We start from the raw sequence: 22,404 nt of genomic DNA, 5'->3' as shown, positions 1-22,404 counted from the left end.
CTTATTCCAATTGTAAATTAGGATGGACTTTAAAGAAACGCATGTGGAATGGCCCAATCAAAGTCCACCGACTTTTTAGGTTTGAATTTGGCTGTTGCCTAACGCTGCCATTAACTGCAGCTACGTCCGTATAACCTGTGGACTTTTAAATGGATGTCCACAGATAATTTTTACTGAGCTTGGGCCAGTTTGTGAATACAAAAGCATGCCACACTTTTCAGATTTTTCAAATTCGAAAGGAAATATCTTTGCATTACGCGTTGGTCTGTCTCAAACTCCAGTAAATGCGCTGAAGTTCAAGAGGTTTGAATTGTTTTGCAGCTATTTTTATTAAAATGTACTTATGAATCCGGCTTTACAACAAAATCAAGGTAAAAATATATGTATGTTCTAATGCAAAATGTATGTATGGCTATGTATTATTTGATATATAAATTGTCTTTAAAAATTTATTTTAATCACTTCCGAACCTTCTGTTTATATCAATAAAAGTCATCTGAAGATGCTTAACGCTGCCAATAGGGGGCAGTATTGATACCTAAACCCAATTTTCTTCCCACAATCCACCGCGGTCCTCCACATTTGTTTGAGTGTCAAGCCCAAGGTGAGTTGTTCTTTGGAAGATCAAACTACTATTAAAATATGTATGATTTCATCTGGTATTGAATTGTTTACGTTCTGTGTTCACTTAATTAAGGGTTGTAGCGGTACAATTAACAGCTGCACGTCTGAAAGTACATTAAAAATAAGTGTTTAGAAGGCGTTCGCTTTAGCATTTTTAGCATGTTTAGCTTTAACTGCGAGGCCTTTTTTTAATTAAACGTTTGTTACTTGAAGAGAAGAATTTGTAAGTCAGATATTGTTGGTTGAGTGGTTGGAGATATTTAAAATGATACAGGTCACCGAGTTTTTAGGCTTGAATTTGCCGTAGCTAGCTGGTGCTAACACTGCCGTTAGCTGCAGCTACTTCCATATAATCACTGCCTGATTTTAAACTCCTCCGGTCGCTATTTACTCTTTTTCTGTTTCACTGGCCAGATATTAATTTCCTTTTTATTGTATTCTTTTATTGCATTGTTTAAAGGTGATGGAAAATGTCTTCAGCTTTAATAAAGATGTTAATTGTGAAGCAGTAGCAGGCATTGTAAGGTCACCGTGGGCTCTAAAGTGAGTCTATTTGCTGCTTTTTTAAATGCAATTTACTGATTTATACATTTTTTAAAAATTCCAGTCGTCGAAGGGCGGCGTAACGCAACTTTTAGATGTCTTTTTGCTTCCGCACACCTGACCTCAATATCAGCTAATTAGCAGAGCTGGACTACATTGCAGGAAAGCAGTTTAGTCATTTAATGTTGGTGTTTAGGGCTCTGACCTTCGAAGTCGACAATTTCAGATCACTGCTTTACATGTTGGCAGTTTTCTCAAATATTACAAACTGGCTTTAAGAAGGCACGTTTATTTAACTTGCAAGCAACATAAATTGTTCATGTTTGAACGTGGGCAGTGACGATGTGCAAATTGGTACCACTCACTTTATTCAGATTATTACAGTTCAGCAAAAACCCGTTAAGCCTTAAATTTGTATTCTTTTTATTAAGTACTACTGTTAGTTTTAACTTGCCCTTTTACCCTTAGATTTGCAATGTATTAGCTAGTTTATTTGATTTCCAAGTTCTCAAACACAACGATTCAGGTTTTGTTCTCCACATTTTTGCTTCAGCTGTGTGATTTGAGTCGTCTGTTTCCTCCAGATGTCGCTGCATCGGCTGTTCCAGTTGTCCTCTCTGCTACGCTCCGCCGTGAGCCTCACCCTGCGCAGGAACATCGGCATCTCTGCGGTGGTCTTCAACAAAGCCAAGGACCTCGACCCCATCCAGAAGCTCTTCCTGGACAAGATCCGGGACTACAGCGGCAAGAGCCAGTCAGTCAATTTGAGTTTTTCTTCTGTTCTTGTTCACCCCAAGCACTCAGTGGTAGCATGAGGAGCTGTAAGTTGAGCTCATGTAACGGCGTCCCGTTGCCTCGGCTCCCCCCAGGACCTCCGGCGGTGTTGTGGACGCGGGACCCGAGTTCCAGAAGAACATGTCCGAAGAAGTAGCCAAACTGCAGAGGCTATACGGAGGAGGAGACCTCAACAAGTTTCCAGACTTCAAATTCTCTGGTTGGTTCTCCTTTTTTTGTTATTTTCTATATAAATGTAGAGTTTATAAATCAGTCCCAGAGTCTAGGATGTCTGCGTATCTTCCTGAAGGACAGACCAACCCAGACAGAGCAGCGCAGTTCGTGGTTATTTATGAAATGGCTAAAGTATGGAAGTTTAAGTCAAAGTTCCTCCACCAAGAAGCCTTGATTTATTCCTCTGATTAACTAAAGTGCTTTATTGTGTCCCTGGAGGGCAAATATGGAGCAGCCAGCAGTTTATCCCCACAATTAATTTCAGCTAATAAAAATAGCAGCAGTCTTGGTGAGATGAGGGAGCGAGTTCTTTATGACGTGGCTTTTTTTTTTCCTTTGCTTAGACGCTGTTTCACACTTTCCCTTTCATGAATATTTATGCCTCTGAAGAGACGCGCTGTCATTTTTCTTCTTTGTCCGCGTCTAAAAATAGCAAAGATGGTGACAGAGAGGAAGATGACTTGTGGTGGATTCAGATCCAGGAGGCTTTTTTTCTCTCTCTCTCAGCTTCAGGCTTACATTGTTGCCTTTTAGAATCAGTTTGACAGTTTGTGCTGTAGCTGGTGTTTAATGCCTTTTTTTCTTTTTAACCCTACAGAGGCAAAATTTGACGAAGTCGCCAAGTGAAGGACGTCCATGTTGTAAATCTCCTACATGTCTCAAGTGTGTCGTATTTAATAAAAGAGAGTGGAGGGAAAATGAGGATCTGGATTTTATTTGACGTGAGTTGTTCAAATGGTAAATAATTTTGGGACCCATCAAAAACCTGCGGATATTTTTTTTCAGATCACAATATCAGAAATAAATGTTATTTTGAAATGTTTAGCCACAGAGTTTGGTGTTTTTATTGGTTTTATGTTACAAATAAAAAAGTAAAAGGTGTGACATTCCCCCTGAATCAGTTTATTCTCTTAATTCCACCTTATTTTTTTGCAAAACCAACTTTGGAAAGTCTGAACATCAGATTTCATTTGGCTTTACATCTGGACTTTGACTAGGCCATTCTAATTCTCACATTTCTTGTGATCTAAATTATCTCAGTGTAGCTCTGGCTGTATGTTTATGGTTGCTCCGTTCAGGATTTACACACTGTTTAAATATTAAACCAAGGCATAATGCTGCCGCTTCCATGGGGACGTTGTGTTTTTAACACGTTCACATTGTTCTTAGGTCGTCGTTTTGTTCACAGAATAGCTGAATTCAAGCTGAGACTAAATCACACACAGGTGCTTTATGTAAGAATTTGCTATATGCAACATTTCAGATTTGAAACAATCTATTTCCCTTAGACTTCACTGTTACCCGTTGCTTTATGTTAGTATATCTCAGACATTTGTGTGACAAAAAGGGGAGAAAAAAAAGTAAATTCCTGGTGTGAAACCCAGAAATGTGAATGCAAAGTCTTGGACACATTCTAAATGTTTTGTGTTGGATCCCGGTTTTATTTCATGACCTGATCCTAGATATTTACTTCTAATTTCCCTCTCAGTGTATGGATTACGTCTCGGTCTCAATTTGTAGTGAAATGTAGTTATTATTATCTGAAACTGACTGAATTACAGTGAGCCGAATGTCTGGTGACCTAGATAGAAATTGGCTGTCACTCTGAATTAGTCTTGAGTGCCACATTATGACAAGGTCAGGGATGCATTTAAAGTCTCTCCAGGATGACTGTTTGAAGCCGAAAATAGCAGCGGAAATGCTGTTTTTATTCGGCCCGCTGCTTAAAATTTTAGGCCGGCGCTGCCACGCTTTGAGATCGATCTCAGGAGGCTCCAGATAAAAAGCACGAGCAGGTCCGGCGCTCATCTAGAGTCACTTGAAAGATTCATGTATAGTTTTGCTCTCTGAGCCTCTGGTGCTCTTTATTATTTACGCCTCTGGGAACGTACAGAAAAATGAAGACGATAGAAAAGGATAGTTAATAGAAAAAAAAACTTTTATTGATTCATTCAAATAAAACTGTATAGTCATCCACACGTCATTCGATAAACAGTGGCACGAGAATATATATATATAAAGACAGAAAAGTAAGGCAAGTTTGTTTACAAAAAAGCGTGATCCCGAGATCGATATGACTGTGAAATTAAAAAGGCACAAGGTTTACTGTAGATAATTTATGTATACATTTATCAAAGACCATGCAGGCACATCAGGACGGAAGGGGGGTTGGTCTCAAGTTGAACGAGTCAAACTTATTCCTCCTGGTTTTTACTAAGATCGTGATATGGGGATTTTAATGATGTTTGGGCCTGAGACAGAAGACAAAATACTGACAGGAGGTAATCTGTATTTAAGTCTGAGTTGTCTGGAAACAACTGAAATAATTCAGTATGGCTTCAGAAGATTCCCCTTAGATTCAGTTTCTAAAACGGAAATAAAAGTCACTTGAATTAAACATCAGTCTTTGGTTTAAAAAAAAAAAAAAAAAGTAAAGTCAAGAGGGTCACTTTCTAGATGTGACCAGCAGGGGGCGGCAGAGTACCACGGCGCTGCTTTGAGTCCCGTAAGAGCAGAGGATTTCGATGGGCAAAAAGTGAGCAGCACAAAAAGCAAGATGTAATCAAAGATTAAAATCAAAACAAAGCGAGGATCGAGTTTGGTGTTTGCTGGAAGATCAAAAGCGGGAAAAGAGATTTGAATCCTTCGTTGGCACCTCATCACAGGAGGGGGGGGGATTTATTGTCCATCGAAGGAAAGCCATCTTCTCTTCTCAGAGCATGAACGATTGAGTATGTTTGAAATCCTGGGGCTGACGAGGGACAGAAGCAAAATAATTTATGTCTGGGTGATCAGAATCTAAAGAAGAGCAGCGGTAGACGGGGAGGACACTTACTTCTTGGGGTGGGGGGACGTAGTTGACGTTGGACCTGAAAGACAAAGCCAACGTGAGGACAGCAGACAGCTGCGTTCTGACTCATACTACACATACATCGTACAACCACTGAGCGAAAGGCACCTCTGAGTCAAGATTTAACGGAGCACAGCGAAGAGCGCAACAGATAAAATGCACAAGCTGCTATTTTGTACCTCCAAACAAACCCTTCTCTGTTTTTAACGCATCTTTTATGATAATTGAGTAGTTTTATTTAATCATAAAAATGATCCAACTTTACATACAAGTTAAGTTTTCAGTTAAATCTATTGGTATTTACAAAACTTCTGGAGAAACCGCCTGTTTTCAGCCATAATGGCACAGAGGTGAAAGTTTTTAACTTATTCAGATATGTGGTCATTTTTATCTCTAATAGCAACGCACATGGAGAGTCTGAGCTGAAGTAGAATAAAACATAATCAGGAAATTACGGACAAATGTCGTTTTAAATGTGGCTTTCCGCTCCAGGTAAGATACTGACCACCTACAGCTCTCACACACACACACACACACACTGCCCTGTTTTAAACAAAGATGTCTATTCTCTTGTCAATCTGTCACATTCACTGCACACTTTAACTTTAATGAAGCAGGTAAATTTTTTAGTAGACTCATTAACATTTCTACCTGGCTTCATAAATATTCCATTTGTTATTTAATAATGTTCAGATGCCAAAGTTGATGTGATGAATTATTCAGATTTGGTGATTGTTTAGACGTGAGGGAGTCTGGTTTTACATTTTTTTTTTTCCCAAAAATATTTTTATTGAGATTTTTAATTTTGTAAATACAATCATGTAACTATCTGAACACGTTTCCTTTGTGGTTATTACATGACTAATTATTCTTCTCAACTCAGAGAAGTGAGAACAAGGACAGAAAAAAAAAGAAGACATAGGAGAGAAAACAAAACAAATCAAACAAAAACAGCTTCTCAAAAACAGGGGTATTCAAGCAGATTACAAACTGGTTACATGTAAATACACATCTATACAACATGGCACACTGCAGGTTCCGGTAAATCAAAACTCGAACAGTCCTTCTGACAAGTCTAAGTTCTTAATAAAATTAATGAAAGGCCCCCAAATCCTCTCAAAGAGATGCTGTTTGGATTTCCTAATATATGTTATTCTTTCTAGTGGTAAATTAGATGCCATCTGTTTTAACCACTGCATGGCATTAGGTCTGCTGATATTTTTCCAAGCCATAGCAATACATTTTTTTGCAACTAGTGAGCTTATATCTATAAAGGTACATTCCACTTTACTAAAGTTATGCTTCTCAGGGTATAAAGCCAACAAGAACAATTTGGGATCTAGTGAAATTTGTTTTAAGAGAATTTTTTCAATTGTATCTTTCACCTCTGCCCAAAATGCATTGATTTGTCTGCATTCCCACATACAGTGTATTAAAGTCCCTTTAGAATTACACTTTACACAAAAATCTGGTATGTTGTTATTGTATTTATTTAAATGCACGGGTGTAACATAAACGCGCATTAGCCATTTGAATTGTAGAATTCTAAGACGGCTGTTTATGGACATTGTATGAGTTTTAACACAAGCCCTTTCCCAATCCTGTTCACTGATATTTGATGATAAGTCTAAATTCCAGTTTATAAGCTTATTTTTTGAATTCTCTAATGAGTTAGAGATCAGCATATTGTAAAAGTCTGAAATTATGCCCTTTCTTGTTTTAATCCGAGTCATTAATTTTTCAAGAAGTGTAAGGGGAGGCTTGTTAAGATTATTGTAATTTGCTTTAACAAAGCTTCTCAGTTGGAGGAATTTAAAATAATGCTTTTTATCTATCTTGAATTTGGTTTGTAACTCTCCAAATGACAAAAATACATCAGAATTTGATGAGTAAAGGTCGCCAATACTTTTTAAGCCTTGCGATGCCCAAAGTTTGAATGTTCCATCTGCCCTACCTGGAGCAAACAGCTGATTACCCCATATTGGACTAAACTGGGACATGCCGTTTGGCTCCGCGAGGTATTTTCTAACATCCTGCCAGATTTTAATCATGTTTTTCAGAATGGGATTTGCAGCATGTTTCTGTAACTTCTTTAAATTGTCAGAGTATAAGAATAATGGAAGATCCAAACTTAAGTTATGGGACTCCATTTCTACCCAGTGAGGATTATCTTTATCCGCAAAATAGAACATGATAGTTCTTAGTTGTGTGGCCCAATAATAAAGTTTGAAGTTGGGGCATTTTAACCCCCCTCTATCAAATGGCAAATAAAGCAAAGAGAGGCGTAGCCTTGACCTTCCATTGTTCCACATAAAGCCCAAAATAGTTTTTTTCAGCCAAGTGAATAATTCGGGAGGAGGCGGCAGAGGGATGCTTTGAAAGAGGTATAATAGCTTTGGTAGTATACTCATTTTCAGGACATTAACTCTTCCCAATATGGAAATAGGCAGGGATGTCCAGTTGCTAATTGAGGGAGTTATTGTTTTCATTAGGCGCTCGTAATTGGATTTGACCACTTGCTGTAGTACTGGGAAAATCTGAACACCCAAGTATTCAAAATGTTCCACTACTTTAAATTGTTTAACTTCTCTGATGGGATTAGTCCTTTCAACTACATTTAATACCAGAATAGAAGATTTTGCATTATTTATTTTGTAACCTGAGATTCTCCCGAATTCCTGGATCACTTCCATCACCACTGGAATTGACTTTTTCAGATCTGATAGAAATAAAATTACGTCGTCAGCAAATAGAGAAATTTTGTGCTCTGTGGGGCCCATTGTTATCCCGGAGATTTGTGGATGTAGGCGAATGGCTGATGCCAATGGCTCAATTGCCAGAGTGAATAGTAAAGGAGAGAGAGGGCATCCCTGACGACAACCTTTCCTAATTTGAATCGCCCTTGAAAATATTTTGTTTGATACCATTTCTGCAGTTGGATTATTATATAATATTTTAACCCATTTAATAAAGTTACTTCCACAATTTAACCTTTCCAATATGTTAAAAAGATAGGGCCATTCGACCCTATCAAAAGCCTTCTCCGCGTCCAGTGAGAGAAGAGCTGTATCATTAGCGTTTTTTTTACACCAAGTAATATTCAGGACCCTTCGAATATTGTGGTATCCTTGCCTCCCAACTATAAACCCATTTTGATCTTTATTTATTATGTCTGGTAGAATTCTTTGCAACCGTATTGCTAGTAGTTTACAGATGATTTTGAGATCAGAATTGAGTAAACTAATGGGTCTCAGGTTTTCACACTTATTTGGGGGCTTACCCAGTTTTGGCAGCAGAATAATTAGAGCCTGATTCAAAGAGGGAGGCAGGGTGCCTTTTTTAAATGACTCCATAAACATATCTAGAAGGGGTGAGAGCAATTTATCCTTAAATTTTTTATACAGGTCGATGGGGATTCCATCCGGTCCAGCTTGTTTGCCAGATCTCATTCCTTCAATGGCCCGTGCTAATTCTTCTTTATTTATTTCTATGTTTAAGTCTACTGTACAATCATCTGCAATGACAGGGATATGTAGTCGACTCAAAAACTTATCTGATTCCACTTGGTCTAGATTTCCTTGAGTATCGTATAGTTTCTGATAATACTCTTTAAAAGCATTATTAATATCTCTTGGATCTATTAGAGTTTTATCCTGTGTTTCAATTGATGTGATTGATGTTGTTCCTTCAAGCTTTTTAATCTGCCAAGCTAGAAGTTTTCCAGCTTTGTCCCCTTGTTCGTAAAAGTTTTGTTTCAATCTTAAGAGGCTGGATGCTGCTCTGAAACTGGACATTTTGTCATATTCTGCTCTGAGGATCAGCAGTTGTTTTTTCAACTCAGTATCATTTGTTTGAAAAACCCTCTCTTGTATGTCCTTAATTTTATTTTCCAGATGCTGCCTTTTAGTCTTGGCTTCCTTTGACTTCTTGCCTGTATAGCTTATAATATGACCTCTAATAAATGCTTTAAAGGCATCCCATCTGGTGGATGCTGTTGTTTGATTTGTGTTCAATTGAAAGAACTCATCAATTTGTAGCCCAATATATTTAACAAAATCCTCATCCTGCAACCATTTATGCTGAAAGCGCCATCTAGGGGGGTCTCTAGTGAGATTTTCATCACAGTAGCTCAGACAACATGGCGCGTGATCTGAGATCACTATGCTGTCATACATACAGTTTTGAATTTTAGATATTAGTTCTGTTGAGATTAAAAAATAGTCTATTCGGGAGTAGGTCTGAAATGTTGCTGAATAACATGAGTAGGTTCTAGTTTGTTGATGAAGTTCCCTAAAGATGTCTACCAGTCTAAGAGCTTTCATAAACATCTGTATAGTTGTTCTACAATTACCATGTGTCAGATCTGACCCTGTGGATCTATCCATTTCTGGAATAAGGGTGCAATTAAAATCCCCTGCGATCACCAAGCGCCCCTGTAGTGATGAAAGTAAGAGGAACAAGTCTCGAAAAAACCCCGAGTCATTTGTGTTAGGACCATAGACATTAACCAGGTTAATTTTTTCCAATAGTAAGGAGCCCTGGACTATCAAATATCTACCCTTCTTATCTTTGATAACATTGTTTACAAGAAATGGGACAGATTCATGTACAAGAGTCATAACTCCTCTTGCTCTAGAAGAAAATGCTGAAGTGAATTCCCTACCCCGCCACCTCCTCCTGACCCGGCTCTCATCCTCTTCCATAAGATGTGTCTCCTGCAGAAATACTATTCTGGAATCCAAATCATACAATCTATTAATGACTTGTTTAACCTTCTTTAGGCGTTGTAGGCCCCTGCAGTTCCATGTAATCATTTTAAGATTTAAAGCTTTCGACATGTATAATTAACCAAATTACCGGAAATGGAGAGAAAAAAACAGTATACCCCATACGAACATGAACATGTGAGAAGCTTAAACATCAAAATAAAACGTACAACATATCCCCTAAACCCGAACTTCCACACCACGACCGACCTCCTAGGGTCTCCCTCCCCCCTCTGTACACCTCCCGTTATCGCGTGTGACCGACCCACACGCAGTGAGGAGCAGTCTAACCACTCAATAACCAAAACTAAAGTTTTTTCTACCGATGCTGTTCACTATGTAAAACATTTTAACCTTCCACATGTTTGCACACGGGTTTGAACTTATTGTTCACATCGACCAGCATGTGCTTATTCTTGGCATGTCTAAGCAGAACTAAATGTGTCCATAATAGTCCATTTCTGTTCCACTATCCATAAAACTAACCGAACTAGGCGACAGTAAGGCCAAACAAATTCACAAAATGTTAATTTAAGAACCGTATGGGTGTTCAGCCCTTTGTTACCTCCCCGTCGGTTTTCTTCTGGAGCTTCTTTAGAAACTCGCGTGCATCCGCCGCTGTTTTAAAAGCATGAGTTCGGTCCTGATGAGTTACCAGCAGCGTGGCTGGGTGAGCCACCCCGTGGCGCAATCCCAGTTTGCGCAGCTCCGTTCGTATCGGGTCGAACTGCTTCCGAAGCTGAAGCAGACCCGCCGCGGCGTCTGGGTAGAACCGGACTTGCTGATTCTGGTAGCGAATGTCAGAATTAGCCTTTGATGCAAGGGCAATAAGCTGTTTATCCTTGTAGCTGAGAAATCTCATTATTAAAGTGCGGGGCGTGGCGGTGTTGTCCCTCCGGGGTCCAATTCGATGCGCTCTTTCCACGGTCACCGCTCCAACACCGAGGGTCTCCGGCAGCCACTTTTCCAGGAACTCGCATGCATTTTGTCCTTCAGCTCCCTCCGGCAGGTTGACCAGCCTCAGGTTGTTTTGTCTCGACCTGGACTCCAGATCCAAAACTTTATCTTCCAGGTCTTTCTTCCTGGCCTCTAGCGTTTCCACCTTAGCTCGTAGCGTTTCTATCTCATTCTCCGCATCAGAAATACGTGTTTCGGCTTCTGTAATTCGCTGAGCACAGTCATTTATCACTTTGCGTAGGTTTTACATTTTGACCCCAAGCTAAGGTTTCTCCTTGAACATTGGACTGAAATGAGAACGGAGGTTATTTTTCTTATTACGGGATGTTCCTGCCTCTTCCGTGTGTCCAATACGTGGCAAGCTTTCAGGACCAAGAGGAAACAAAGAAACGACTCCAACAGTAAAAGAAATCAGCTTAGCGGCAAGTAATTAACACCTTATCTCGTTAGTTTAATCCAAACAAAACGGCCGTGGCCACGATTTATTTCCCCAGTGGAGAGACGGAGAGGGGAGGGCGGGGGGGGACGTTTCTCGGCCGCGTTCAGCCGTTTCCTGGAGTCAGTGCCGGTAATGAGATTTAAACTCTTCTGGCTGTAAGTTCGTCCTCGTGTTTCACTCACGTGTCGTCCGCTCTGTGTAGCGTTTGGCTGCTGATGTGGGCCGCGCCGTGACACTGGGAGATCCAGAACGACCTGCGGGGGTATCAGGTTGGCGGCTTTAACCAGAGCGGGCTCATGTTGCACTGCACACCATGCGGGAGTTCGGAGGCAAGTCGCTCGCAGAAAGGTGCAGGGATGCAGGTTCACGCACCCCGTCGCGTTCGAACAACTACGATCTCTAGCATTTTTGAATCTAAAGATTGCAGCCTACAGGTGATGAAAACCCAACACTCAGTTTCTCTGAAAGCCATAACACTGCATCTTTTGCATGTATTTGTGCAGAAGTGTGGCAAAGAGCCTGTTTGCCTCTCTTCTTTTAACCAAAAAAAAGTTTTCCTTTCACTAAACTTCCCATTAATCCCCCTTCCATACTGTAGTTTGTGATCAGCCAGTTACATTTTTTTTTCTTTTAAATCTGAGAAAGTGAACTTGGAAGTTTTCAGTCGCCGAAAACCAAAACCGTTACAACGCATTCTTGCAAGTGAGATCATTTATTAGTAAGACAATTTAACTAGTTAGGAGTAGGTAGGATGAGAGCATGTTAAGAAGCAGATAGTTAAATAAGAAAAAGAAGAATCAGTTAATAGTGTTATGAGATGTAAATTCATTCAGATTAGTAATAGTTAGCTCTGTATCTGTATCGCTCTGACTGCTGTTGAGCTCAGGTAAGACATTTACCGTTTATAATTACTCCACAAAACCACTCTTAATCCTATTGAGTTAATGGAAACAGGAAGTCTCCTTTGTAGTTAAGTGGATATATTTCCTCATCTAAAGGATGTCGCAAACTTGGACTATCTGCAGGTGTGATGCTCGGAGTCACTAGAACAGATTGGATCCTGCAGCTGAACTCATTCAGATCATCTCGGTGTGTTTTTGCAGTAAAGACGACCACAAAGCTTTTCTTTTTTTTTGTTTACTTTTGCACCACTGTTCTTTCTGCCCTTTGGATGTCCACGTCGCCACGAGTAACTGCGTGCGTGTCGGCCGCTCACAGCGCGATATTCCACCGATGTAATCCCGAGATAACAATAGAGACGGATTAAATCAAACAAAGACGAATACAGTTTGACCTTTTCGTAGACAGATAATGACATCAGTTTTCCTGTGCAGATAGCTCCCGGTTGGACTTAGCAGCATAATACTTTGACATCGCGAAAGCCTTGATGTAAACACTCCTAAAGCGTTTAGTTGTCAAAGACGACGGATAAGCTGGATATTTTACTTCTCCAGTCCTGTTTCATAATTTTTTTAAATTTTTAATGGAAAAAAAGTTGATTTAACCAGGGTTTATTTCTGTCCTCTTCAGGTTTTCCACACAGGAAGTGCGTTGATGTTGCACGGCCTCCATGATATCACGCAAATTTGATCTTTGCAGTCTTTAGATACCTTCTTTTTCCTCGAAGAGATTTTGTAGATCAAGCACAATGATTCCTTGCCTCAGAGTTAAATTAGATTTTTCTTTGAAGATGTTTTGAAAGTAATTATTAGGCTTGCGGAGCATTAATACTTTAATCTGTATCTGATATGCAGGGACGAAAGTTGACATCTTCTACAAAACGGTTTCTGTGGCGCTACAATAATGAGCAATTCAGACTGAAAGTGAATAATTTATAAGCGTATGTCTGTCCCAGCACCGACTCCATCTTCGGCATCCAGGACCCACTGATTTGGCAGGACAATTATTAATAATTTAAAAAGTACATGAACGCCAAAATCATTACTGACCAACCACAAAAAGGTCACAGAACCAGATCTGAAAACATCAGAACAATGTCTACAAATTGAAGCAGTGCCAAAAAAGCATTTGCAAATCTGCAAATGAATATATATTTTTTTAAAAGTTGTGGTTGAAAGTATTTAGACATCATAGTGTAGCTTTAAGAAATTTAAGTGAGATCATGTTAATAAAAATGTCACATCCTGCCTTTTTTTTTTTTTTTTCCGTTTGAAATCTGTTGGGTCTGAGGATTCAGTTTCTGTAAACATATTTAACCACCAGAGGAAAAGGGAGACAAATGTGCTGTAGATTGTTTGGTAGAGATGCTTTTTAATCCTGCAGAAATTGAAGGGAGATTATCCCCATTTCTGTACTGAAACATATGTTCTCAATTTTTTTAGATGTAATTTTCAAAAGAGTATTAAAAACGGTAAAACAGCGGTCGCATTGAAGTATCATGGATATATGATTTCTTTCCTTTTGCTTCCTGTTTGCTTACAGAATGAGGAAAAAGATGTCCTCTGAGATTTTCTTCAAATACAAGAAGTAAATAGTAAAATAATTTTTTTTTTTGGTATGCCAGACTTTGAGGTGATTGTATGAGAAAAGTTCTTACCTCCCTCTGTGTCCTTCTAGACGGGTCGTATCCACGGTAAAATAAAAAGAATTACCAATCAACATCATGTTAATAAATACAAAACTTTTCTCTGCTGTTGGCGAAAGACACCTACGAGTCAACAAGCCGTTGCGATGCAGCAGCATCCCACCGCAGCCGCACACCACCAGCAGCAGGAAGACCACCACCACGGCCCCCAGGATGACGGTGATGTTCACGTCCTCTGCAAAACCAGAGAGACTTGAATTTCAATGGGGGGTGAAGCAGCCGGAGGCCGTTACAGAACAGCCTTACCTATGATCATGTGCTTGGCCTCACACATTTGGGGCGAGCCCACCCCGTTGGACGCCAGGCAGCTGTAGCGACCGCTGTCCTCTTTGGTGACCGCCTTGAACTCCTGCAGAAAAGCAAAACTTCAACGAGAAATCTAGAATATTAACTACCTGGCAAAACTATGTATCACAGCCACAATGGATTTCATGTCAAGTCATGTTTGAATCTAGTTTGTCCGGCACATTTTAGTCAAAAAATAGTCAAATGAAAGTAAGGCGGTTCTATAAAGTACTGACTGAATTTGAACACATTTACAATCCTGCATACGACAAACCATCTTTAACCTCCGTTTAATAAGATACGGCTCTGAAGGAGACAGTCATGAACGCTCGGGCTGCCTTCTGTTTCTCCCTCTAATCTGCATGCCGCCTCACCAGTATTCCCGTGTGGGAGTTGATTAGATAGGTCGCGTTGGCGTGACGGGGCTTGCTGATTGGCTTGTTGTCCTTGAACCAGGAGTACGTGGCGGGCGGGACGCTCTGTTGGTCCCGACAGCGCAGCTGGACCGCCGAGCCCGTGACGGCCGAGGCGGGGACTTCGCACGTGGGGGTCTGCGGGGGCACTGGGTGACGACCAAGTGAGAAAGAGTGAGCCAGAACTTTGGGTTCATCCAAAAAAAAAAAAAAAAAAAAACGGTTTACGTTTCTTCCTTACCCAAGACGCTGAGGGTCACGTTGGTCTCGCCCAGGCTGACAGTGTCCAGGGACGCGCTGATCTCGCAGCGGTACTCTCCGGCGTCCTCCTGGGTCACTCTGTGCAGGGTCACCGTCGCCCCGTCGATGGTCGCTCTGCCTTCAAAGGGACCTGGGAGGAAAGTCGGAAGGTCTTGAGTGGCTGAGAGCGTCGCAGGCGCTGGAGAAAAGACTTACCGAGTTTATTTTTTTTATTTTCCCCCACAGTGGCAAATTCAGCTGCAGTCAACTTACTCAGAGCTGGTTATAAACTAAAAACAAGTGAAGTGAAATTGAACTGAAGGGATGTTTTCTCTGTGAATCCCAACTAAAGTGTAATCATCCAACTAAAATGGTAAATCTAAAGTGACAAGGCTGCAGTTATATAGAGGTTATGAAACGGGAGGATTTGGCCACAGTGGGACCAAACTGCCTGGGACTAGGAGTCAGATAAAGTGACTAAAAAAATTAAATAATTGTGTCAAACTGGTGTCAAACATTTGTGCTGCTATCATTTTAAAATTTTTTATAAATGTTTACAGAGGTCATTAGAGGTCAAGAGTCCACAGTTACCGAAATCATGCTGATTTGATGGCAGTCAACTTTAATGACCTCTAAACGTTGATCTTCCATCTACCAGCCATCAGGTTTTAGCATTCAGAGCCGAAGCTCAGATAAACACGCTTCTTCTGCTCTTTAAAACACACAAGTGAGGGAATAACAAGCTGGTTCTTTATGAGGGAAGAAATTGTCGCAGCTACCATCAAGCACCACAAAAGGAAAATGCCTCTCTGCCTGGTTTTATCGTCCCAGAGGAAAAAAAAAAACCTGCGTCCTTAACGAAGCAAGAGCCACAACTGGCTAATTAACCGGTGGAGGCAGCAGCTGGTCATTAACGGGCCTGGTGGAAACTTAATGTTCATTACAATTCAGCCTCAAAGCTGAGAGGTTAAACTTCCACCACACCACTGACATTCATCAGTCGGCTGCATCTTAACGAATTAGAGTCTGAAACTTTGATGATTAAATCAGCTTATCTGACGTATGGATGGGATCAAAACAAACCTCTGAAGCGTCCGTCGAAGTAGACGAAGGAGACTTCTTTTGCCTTCTTCTTCCACTCGATGCGCGGGTTCGGGTCTCTCTCCGTGTGGAACAGGCACGAGAGCTCTGCGTCTGAAAGGCGGGAGAGCGCGACCAATCAGGGGCCTCCTCCACCGAGGCAAAGGATCAGTAGCATTTTAATGGCCCGATCTATTTATAGCCACCCGTTTGCTGTCGCGAAGAAAGCGGACAGAGGCGTTTTCTTCCGCTTGTATCCCCCCCGCCCCCCCTGTCCTCACCTGAGAACTCCTCCACCTCCACCTTAGGTCTGTTGGTCGACACGGTTACGGGAACTGAGGGGGAACCTGGAGGAAGAACACAAAAGAGAACATTCACACGAAGTGGGTGATATTTTTGATGAAACTAAGGCAAAGGACACAAAGTGGCATCGTGACTCTGATGAGCAGGTTTCTGAGGATGATGAGCAACTTAAGGAAGCTGCTACAAAGGTAATCAGAATAAGCCACGGGGTCATGAGGTTCATTATGAGAAGGTTGTGACATTAAAACATGTTTTTATTTGTTCGTGCCATCGTCTCTGAAGGCCTAGAGGTATTTTCAGAGCAACAGTCTCCTGAACTAAAATGAAGACCTGAAATTTCAACAATGTCAGACAATCTGAAACACTAAACTGACCAAAAGAACTGAACTGTGACTGGACATCAGATTGAACTCGTTGGAATGACTGTCAGTGATGTTGAATGTTTTCCACTGGCGGGCGGTAAAAGAGGTGACCACACCAGTCGGTCACTGGTGGATCATGTGTGATTAGAGGCGTGAAGCTGGAACCCTGCTGATTCTTAAAAAGTGGTTCAACTGTGATTTTCCTAAAAGCACAATATCATCTGTGCACAACGATAAAAGACCAAAGGGCAATTTTACCCTGGTGAGTAACGGAGGCTTTTTCCGACCATTGTTCTTTCAAATGACAAATCTAAATTTATAAATAAGCAAGAGGCCTTTATTCAGTGGACCAGTTTCCTGTTAGTCTATGACTTCCTGAGCTGGTTCCACTGCTGCACTGCTAAACGTGCAAAGTCGCAGAGGGCTTCCCACTAAGTTCGTAACTTAGTTACTAAGTTAGTAGTTCTGTTAAGCCGCCTCAAGTTAAAGCATGTCGGACCGAGGGGGAAAGAGACCTTCAAGAGGGAACGATGCACAAAATTAGGAGCCAGGCCGATGAGCTGCTCCACATTTATGAAAGACGTTCACAGGCTTTAAGATCCAACTGGCAGATAAGGTTTTTGACTGTGTACACTTGGAACGGCAGCTGTTATCTGCTGTTTTATTGCACTCTTCCAACCTTTTGGCTCAGCTTTCCCTGCTTTCTTTAGCATCGCCTCTCTGTGTGCAAGCAGCCTATTGTTCCCCAGCTTTGGCGCAGAACAGAAAGAAAGGGACTGGGATCTCGCAGGTTCAAGTCCTGGGAGCAGGCTGGTGTAGGAAGAGGAAGCCAGTTCTCCTGACAACTTTATCTATATGAAGGTTATTCAGCTCTTAAGCTTCCCTTCAGTTTTCTGATGGTCTTAATAGACAAAGTAGACAACTATCAGTTTGGTTGGTGCAGTCAGTACATGCTGCGCTTTGAATCTGGTGATTGTGAGTTCAAACCTCAAACATGGCAACCTCCAAATGCAGTGTGTGTGAAAATGTCTAGATGTGCTAGTAGATGTGCTAGGGTCAGGTGGAGACAGGATGCCAGGGGAGAGCTAGAATTTTTTTACTTTAATTTTCTTTCTAAACCGTCAATGTAGATTGCCAGCGGTTTTAAGAGACAAACAGGGAACTGCTCAGCACGTTGGTTGGCACAGTTGGTAAAGAAGCCAGAAAGGACGTGTGTTTTGTCAACTGCTGGCACCATTGACAGCAGAAATGATAAATTTGCTATGAAACACTTCCAAAGTGTGGAAGTTAATGCAGTCTACAGGTTATGGCATCAGACGTCAAGTATGGAGGATATGGGTCCAAATCTTGGTAGGAAAACATAGTGTATACCTCTTGTCAGCCTCTCTCAGTCAATATTGACATCTGTAAAGATAAATGTGCCATGAGAAACTTCTGAAGCGTGGAAGATTAGGTGGTCTACAGGTTAAGGCATCAGCCTTCAAGTATAAAGGACAAGGGCTCAAATCATTTTCATTTTCTCGGTTTTCATGCAAAAAAAACAAGAAAATTAAAAATCGGCATTATCAGCAGAAAAATTTGAAATCGGTGCCAGCAGTTGACAAAACACACGTTCTTTCTGGCTTCTTTACCAACTGTGCCAACCAACGTGCTGAGCAGTTCCCTGTTTGTCTCTTAAAACTGCTGGCAATCTACATTGACAATTTAGAAAGAAAATTAAATTAAAAAAATTCTGGGGAACAATAGGCTGCTTGCACACAGAGAGGCGATGCTAAAGAAAGCAGGGAAAGCTGAGCCAAAAGGTTGGAAGAGTGCAATAAAACAGCAGATAACAGCTGCCGTTCCAAGTGTACACAGTCAAAAACCTTATCTGCCAGTTGGATCTTAAAGCCTGTGAACGTCTTTCATAAATGTGGAGCAGCTCATCGGCCTGGCTCCTAATTTTGTGCATCGTTCCCTCTTGATGGTCTCTTTCCCCCTCGGTCCGACATGCTTTAACTTGAGGCGGCTTAACGGGATTATTGTAACTTTGGCCGGCGTACCTCGACACCCTCGGGGAAGTGCGATCTCGGCAAAGGAGGGACGAGACGAGGAGGAAAGATGCAATCAGATTAAAAGGGGACAAGAATGAACGATCAAGGAGAGATGAGCGTCCCTAAGAATAGAATACAAATGGAGTGAAGGAGAGCGAGTCGCACTGAGTGGAGGAAGGAAGGGAGGCGGAGGGGGGACAGGGGACTTAAGACCTGCAGGAGCATGAATAAAAGAGCGAGTGGGACTGAGGGTTAAAGAAATGGTCTCTGACAGGAGGAAGGAGAAATGGGAGAAAGTCTTGTTGTACAATGTGAGAGCAGGCCTGGTGCCACCTTTGAGGAGTGTGTCTGAAAAAACAGAAACATAGCAGGGATGACTAAATGCCTGCACAAGACACGGTTGGAGAACCAGGAAGAAAAGAGGACCCGCTTCGAATGACGACGACCTTTACAACCTCGATTTAACCGTGAAGGTGTTGACCGACCGCTTCTCTTGGCTGCAGAGGAATCTGTCCGTTATTTGGTCTTGTTCAGTGAACTTGACATCAAGCGATCACATTTCAGATGTAATCTATATTTGACCTTTGTAAATATCATTAGAGAATCAGATCCAATCGGGAGCATCCTGTCAGGGAGGGGCCACTGTTTGCATCCTAAACGACCCACGAAAAACCAAGGTGAGTTCAGGAAACAGGAAAAGAGACAGATACCCGCTAAGCCCAGTGTCTTTTGTCACCTTGGATCAAACGAGATTCTTCCGACGAGAATGAGTCGGAAAGTTGTTTTCAGCCGATCTTGATAAGTTATGCATGTGCGTCACAGCAGGAGGTCCCTGGCGGTTTACTGATATAGCATCAAACAGGGGCCTCTGTGGTAATTAAAAAACGCTCCTGCACTGTGAGCGCGTGGCATTAGCGTGAACCAAACACGGCGACGGCTTATGAGCTCAGAGGGACAGCCGCGTCTTGGCCGGGCAGAAAATAGAAGGACGGCACACTCCGGGCTTGGCTCGGCTCTCGGACTCTCGTTACGAGAGTCCGTACAGGGTGTTACGAAGACCAGGCTGGGCGCTGGCAGGCCTGAGTCGGGGTCTGAAGCGTGGCGCGGTAATAATTATGGCACTTATTCAAATGAACAGGGAACAGATGAGAGAGGGAGGGAGACGGACCCAAAGGAAGCACCCTGTCTGGCTGCACGATGGAGATAAAGTGGATGGCACGAGTTTTAAGGCTGCAGAGAAAAACAGGACGTGAACTCTAAGCATTCCCGCATGTGTGTGTGTGTGTGTGTGTGTGTGTGTGAGAGTGTGTGTGTATGCTTCTGAACAAAGGCCGACTGTGTGAGCTGAACGCAGGGAGCAACAGCTGTCTCAGGCAGGCACACCATGTGTGGGAGACAGAGATTGATATTTGGGATGGTGGCTCTCTCGCTACAGGGACACGCCCAGTTCTTTCTCGGTTTCGGCAGAAGAAGAGGCCGAAAACCTACAGCTCTGAACTCTGTGGCCTGACAGGTGGCGAAATGTCACCGACACAGAGTAAAAGTGTGCATCACTCACTCGCGCTTGTCTCCTCGCATCAGTCAAAGCATTTCCTCCTCCCTGGACGTCACCACGGTTTCTCAAACAGGATAATCAGGAGGGACTCTGATTATCCTCTATGTTTAAAATTAAATGTTTTTTTTTTTTTTTTTTTGTAATCTCCGCCTGCCTTGTTCAAACCTTCCTGTCTCCGGGAAGTGTCTGAGGAAAGTCGGTAGTTGGAAGTAGCTTTTCACTGACCTCACGCAAACATCTGCCCCTTCTCTTGCCAACACCTTCACATGGCGAGACGCCAGTACAAGTTCAGGGCCAAACCTCTAGGAGCCCAGCCCAGGCGCTCCGATAAAACAACACAGTTATAACTAAAATATCTGCCTAGATTTTAAAGAAACAATCTAGTTGTGTATCTTAGCTTCACTAACTAATGCACACTGACGATAAAAACACAGACGGGCAATAAAATACAGGTTTTTACTTCAGGATTTTACAGGTTTTTATAAGGCACGTCAAAGAACAAACTGCTACTTTCGCTAGGGTTGATGACATCACATGAGGGACAATAATCAAGCCAATCAGCTGGGTTTAGTAGGCAGCTTTAAAATAAATAAATAAAGTACTAGAGGTAAGATTGAGTCGAGACGTTGCCTGTTGGAGTCCGACTCCGTTATAGATGCTGTCGTGGATAACGAGGTTGAAACAGAACTTAAGGTGTTCGAAAAGAAAATTCTGCGTCCATCTGGCTGGTTTCCATGGATATTCTCCATCTCCACCCTTAAAATGTATGACTTTAAAGTCTCAGCCTACTCTACTCCAAGTCAACTCAACAACTGGCGACGATTGAGTGAATGAATGCACAGAAGGATTGGGCTCATCTTACCGATTATTTTGACAGCTGTAAATGTGCGAACCGTACAGAATAAACACAACCGCCTTTTAGGGAGATTTTAAACAAATTTTAAAAAAGACTAACAAGTAAACGTACTGAAAAGAAGTCTGATCGGTCAATGTGCCTTTTGTGATGTCACCAGAGGCGTGTCCACCGGAAAGCTTCGTTTTTAAAAGGAAAGTATTTTAAATACATTTGCAGCAGAACAACAACAAAAATCTGACCATGACATGTTAGACAGGTCACAAACTGTATCGAAAAGTGAGTTTGATTGATTTTCCACAAAAAAGTCTAGCCGGAAGCTTTAAAAATAGGATCCTAACCCCCAAAGCGTTAAACTAATTGGCTAAGTGTTTGTCTTAATCCAGCCAATGAAACCATCATAAACAACAGGATCGGTTCGGCTGCCGACAGAGCAAGCGCTCCCTTTAGATGTACACTTTTGGATTCCACTTACATTGCATGAGTAAAATAACAATAGGAAGATACAAGGACGTCCCCTCCATTGTCGTCCACAACTCTGGCTGAGTCTCGTCTTCCGCGGACGGCGCGGGGGACGCAGATCGCGGAGCCTCGGCGTTCTTCTCACACTTGTTCACAACTCTCCGATCATTCATCCAGCATCCAGGGAATAAACTGCCGTCCAGACCTGGGGGGACGGGGGGAGGATAGGGAGGGAGGAAGGGGCAGGAGAAGGCGACCGGACTGCCCCGGCGAGGAGCTGCTTTTACAGCGGGGAGAGCGGGGCGCAGCGTGCCGGCGGCGGAGGCGTCGGGCAGGGAATGGCGAGCATCGGTCACCGTCTCGGATGCGAATCGATGTCCCGTTTTTTTTTTTCTTCCCTTCTTTCTTTCTCGTGCCGTGCTGTTTCGGCGCTGATTGAGATTGAGGTGGAGATGAGAGAGGAGAGAGCACGAGATAGAGAGAGAGAGAGAGAGAGAGAGAGAGAGAGAGAGAGAGAGAGAGAGAGAGAGAGAGAGAGAGAGAGAGAGAGCGAGAGAGAGAGAGAGAGAGAGAGAGAGAGAGAGAGAGAGAGAGAGAGAGAGAGAGAGAGAGAGAGAGAGAGAGAGAGAGAGAGAGAGAGAGAGAGAGAGAGAGAGAGAGAGAGAGAGAGAGAGAGAGAGAGAGAGAGAGAGAGAGAGAGAGCGGCGGAGCGCTTAGAGCGCAGCGCCGTGTCCAAAGACGCGCACTGCACCGACGGCTGCTCCATCCTCACGCATGAACTTGATGTTGGTAAATGTTGGATAAAAATAGTCTACTCATTCAACTCCAATTTGCACAACTGTCGTATTTTTGATCAGTTGAAAAAAAAAACACATAAAAGGAATCCACAAAAAAAAAAAAAACAGAAAAAACGATCCCTTGACGTTTTTCACCACATTACAGCCACAAACTTCAATGTTATTGATTGGAATTTTACAAAGTAGAAAATAAATACCAGAAAAACTGAACACACATTCCTAACAGTG

At 42.2% G+C, this 22,404-nt stretch overlaps 2 protein-coding genes across 3 annotated transcripts; one reads left to right on the top strand and one right to left on the bottom strand.

The window, feature by feature from the left end:
* Positions 1–459: 459 nt before the first annotated feature.
* On the top strand, positions 460–3,000 carry atp5pf (ATP synthase peripheral stalk subunit F6). Its single transcript, XM_008427566.2, has 4 exons — positions 460–604; positions 1,752–1,921; positions 2,037–2,161; positions 2,774–3,000. The coding sequence occupies exons 2-4, from the start codon at positions 1,752–1,754 to the stop codon at positions 2,800–2,802; spliced, it is 324 nt and encodes a 107-aa protein (XP_008425788.1). The 5' UTR covers positions 460–604; the 3' UTR covers positions 2,803–3,000.
* Positions 3,001–4,096: 1,096 nt separating this feature from the next.
* On the bottom strand, positions 4,097–22,019 carry jam2a (junctional adhesion molecule 2a). 2 transcript variants are annotated; one of them, XM_081616693.1, is made up of 11 exons: positions 21,393–22,019; positions 16,093–16,158; positions 15,815–15,925; positions 14,733–14,882; positions 14,453–14,640; positions 14,040–14,142; positions 13,861–13,968; positions 13,746–13,761; positions 11,371–11,442; positions 5,012–5,045; positions 4,097–4,927 (listed from the first exon to the last, which is right to left on the bottom strand). In XM_081616693.1, the coding sequence occupies exons 1-11, from the start codon at positions 21,550–21,552 to the stop codon at positions 4,889–4,891; spliced, it is 1,047 nt and encodes a 348-aa protein (XP_081472819.1). In that variant the 5' UTR covers positions 21,553–22,019; the 3' UTR covers positions 4,097–4,888. The 2 variants fall into 2 exon arrangements, with proteins under 2 accessions (XP_081472819.1, XP_008425769.1); XM_008427547.3 differs by lacking the exon at positions 11,371–11,442 and having other exon boundaries at positions 21,393–22,015.
* Positions 22,020–22,404: the final 385 nt, after the last annotated feature.

The sequence above is a fragment of the Poecilia reticulata genome, chromosome 2 (genome assembly GCF_904066995.2).
Source record: "Poecilia reticulata chromosome 2, P_reticulata-male-v2, whole genome shotgun sequence".
In the NCBI taxonomy this organism is placed as follows: Eukaryota; Metazoa; Chordata; class Actinopteri; order Cyprinodontiformes; family Poeciliidae; genus Poecilia; species Poecilia reticulata.
The sequence above is the reverse complement of the archived record's forward strand: the minus strand, read 5'-3'. Positions and strand labels throughout refer to the sequence as shown.

Bases quoted from the DNA above. Each gene is read 5' to 3' on its own strand.
- atp5pf (XM_008427566.2), top strand. From the start codon at position 1,752: ATGTCGCTGCATCGGCTGTTCCAGTTGTCCTCTCTGCTACGCTCCGCC. The intron at 1,922-2,036 runs GTCAGTCAATTT...GGCTCCCCCCAG, and splicing joins GACTACAGCGGCAAGAGCCA to GACCTCCGGCGGTGTTGTGG. The intron at 2,162-2,773 runs GTTGGTTCTCCT...TTAACCCTACAG, and splicing joins TCCAGACTTCAAATTCTCTG to AGGCAAAATTTGACGAAGTC.
- jam2a (XM_081616693.1), bottom strand. From the start codon at position 21,552: ATGAATGATCGGAGAGTTGTGAACAAGTGTGAGAAGAACGCCGAGGCT. The intron at 14,883-15,814 runs GTTTGTTTTGAT...CTTTCCTCCCAG, and splicing joins CTTCGACGGACGCTTCAGAG to GTCCCTTTGAAGGCAGAGCG. The intron at 5,046-11,370 runs GTGAGTGAAACA...TTTGTCTTTCAG, and splicing joins CTACACAGAGCGGACGACAC to GTCCAACGTCAACTACGTCC.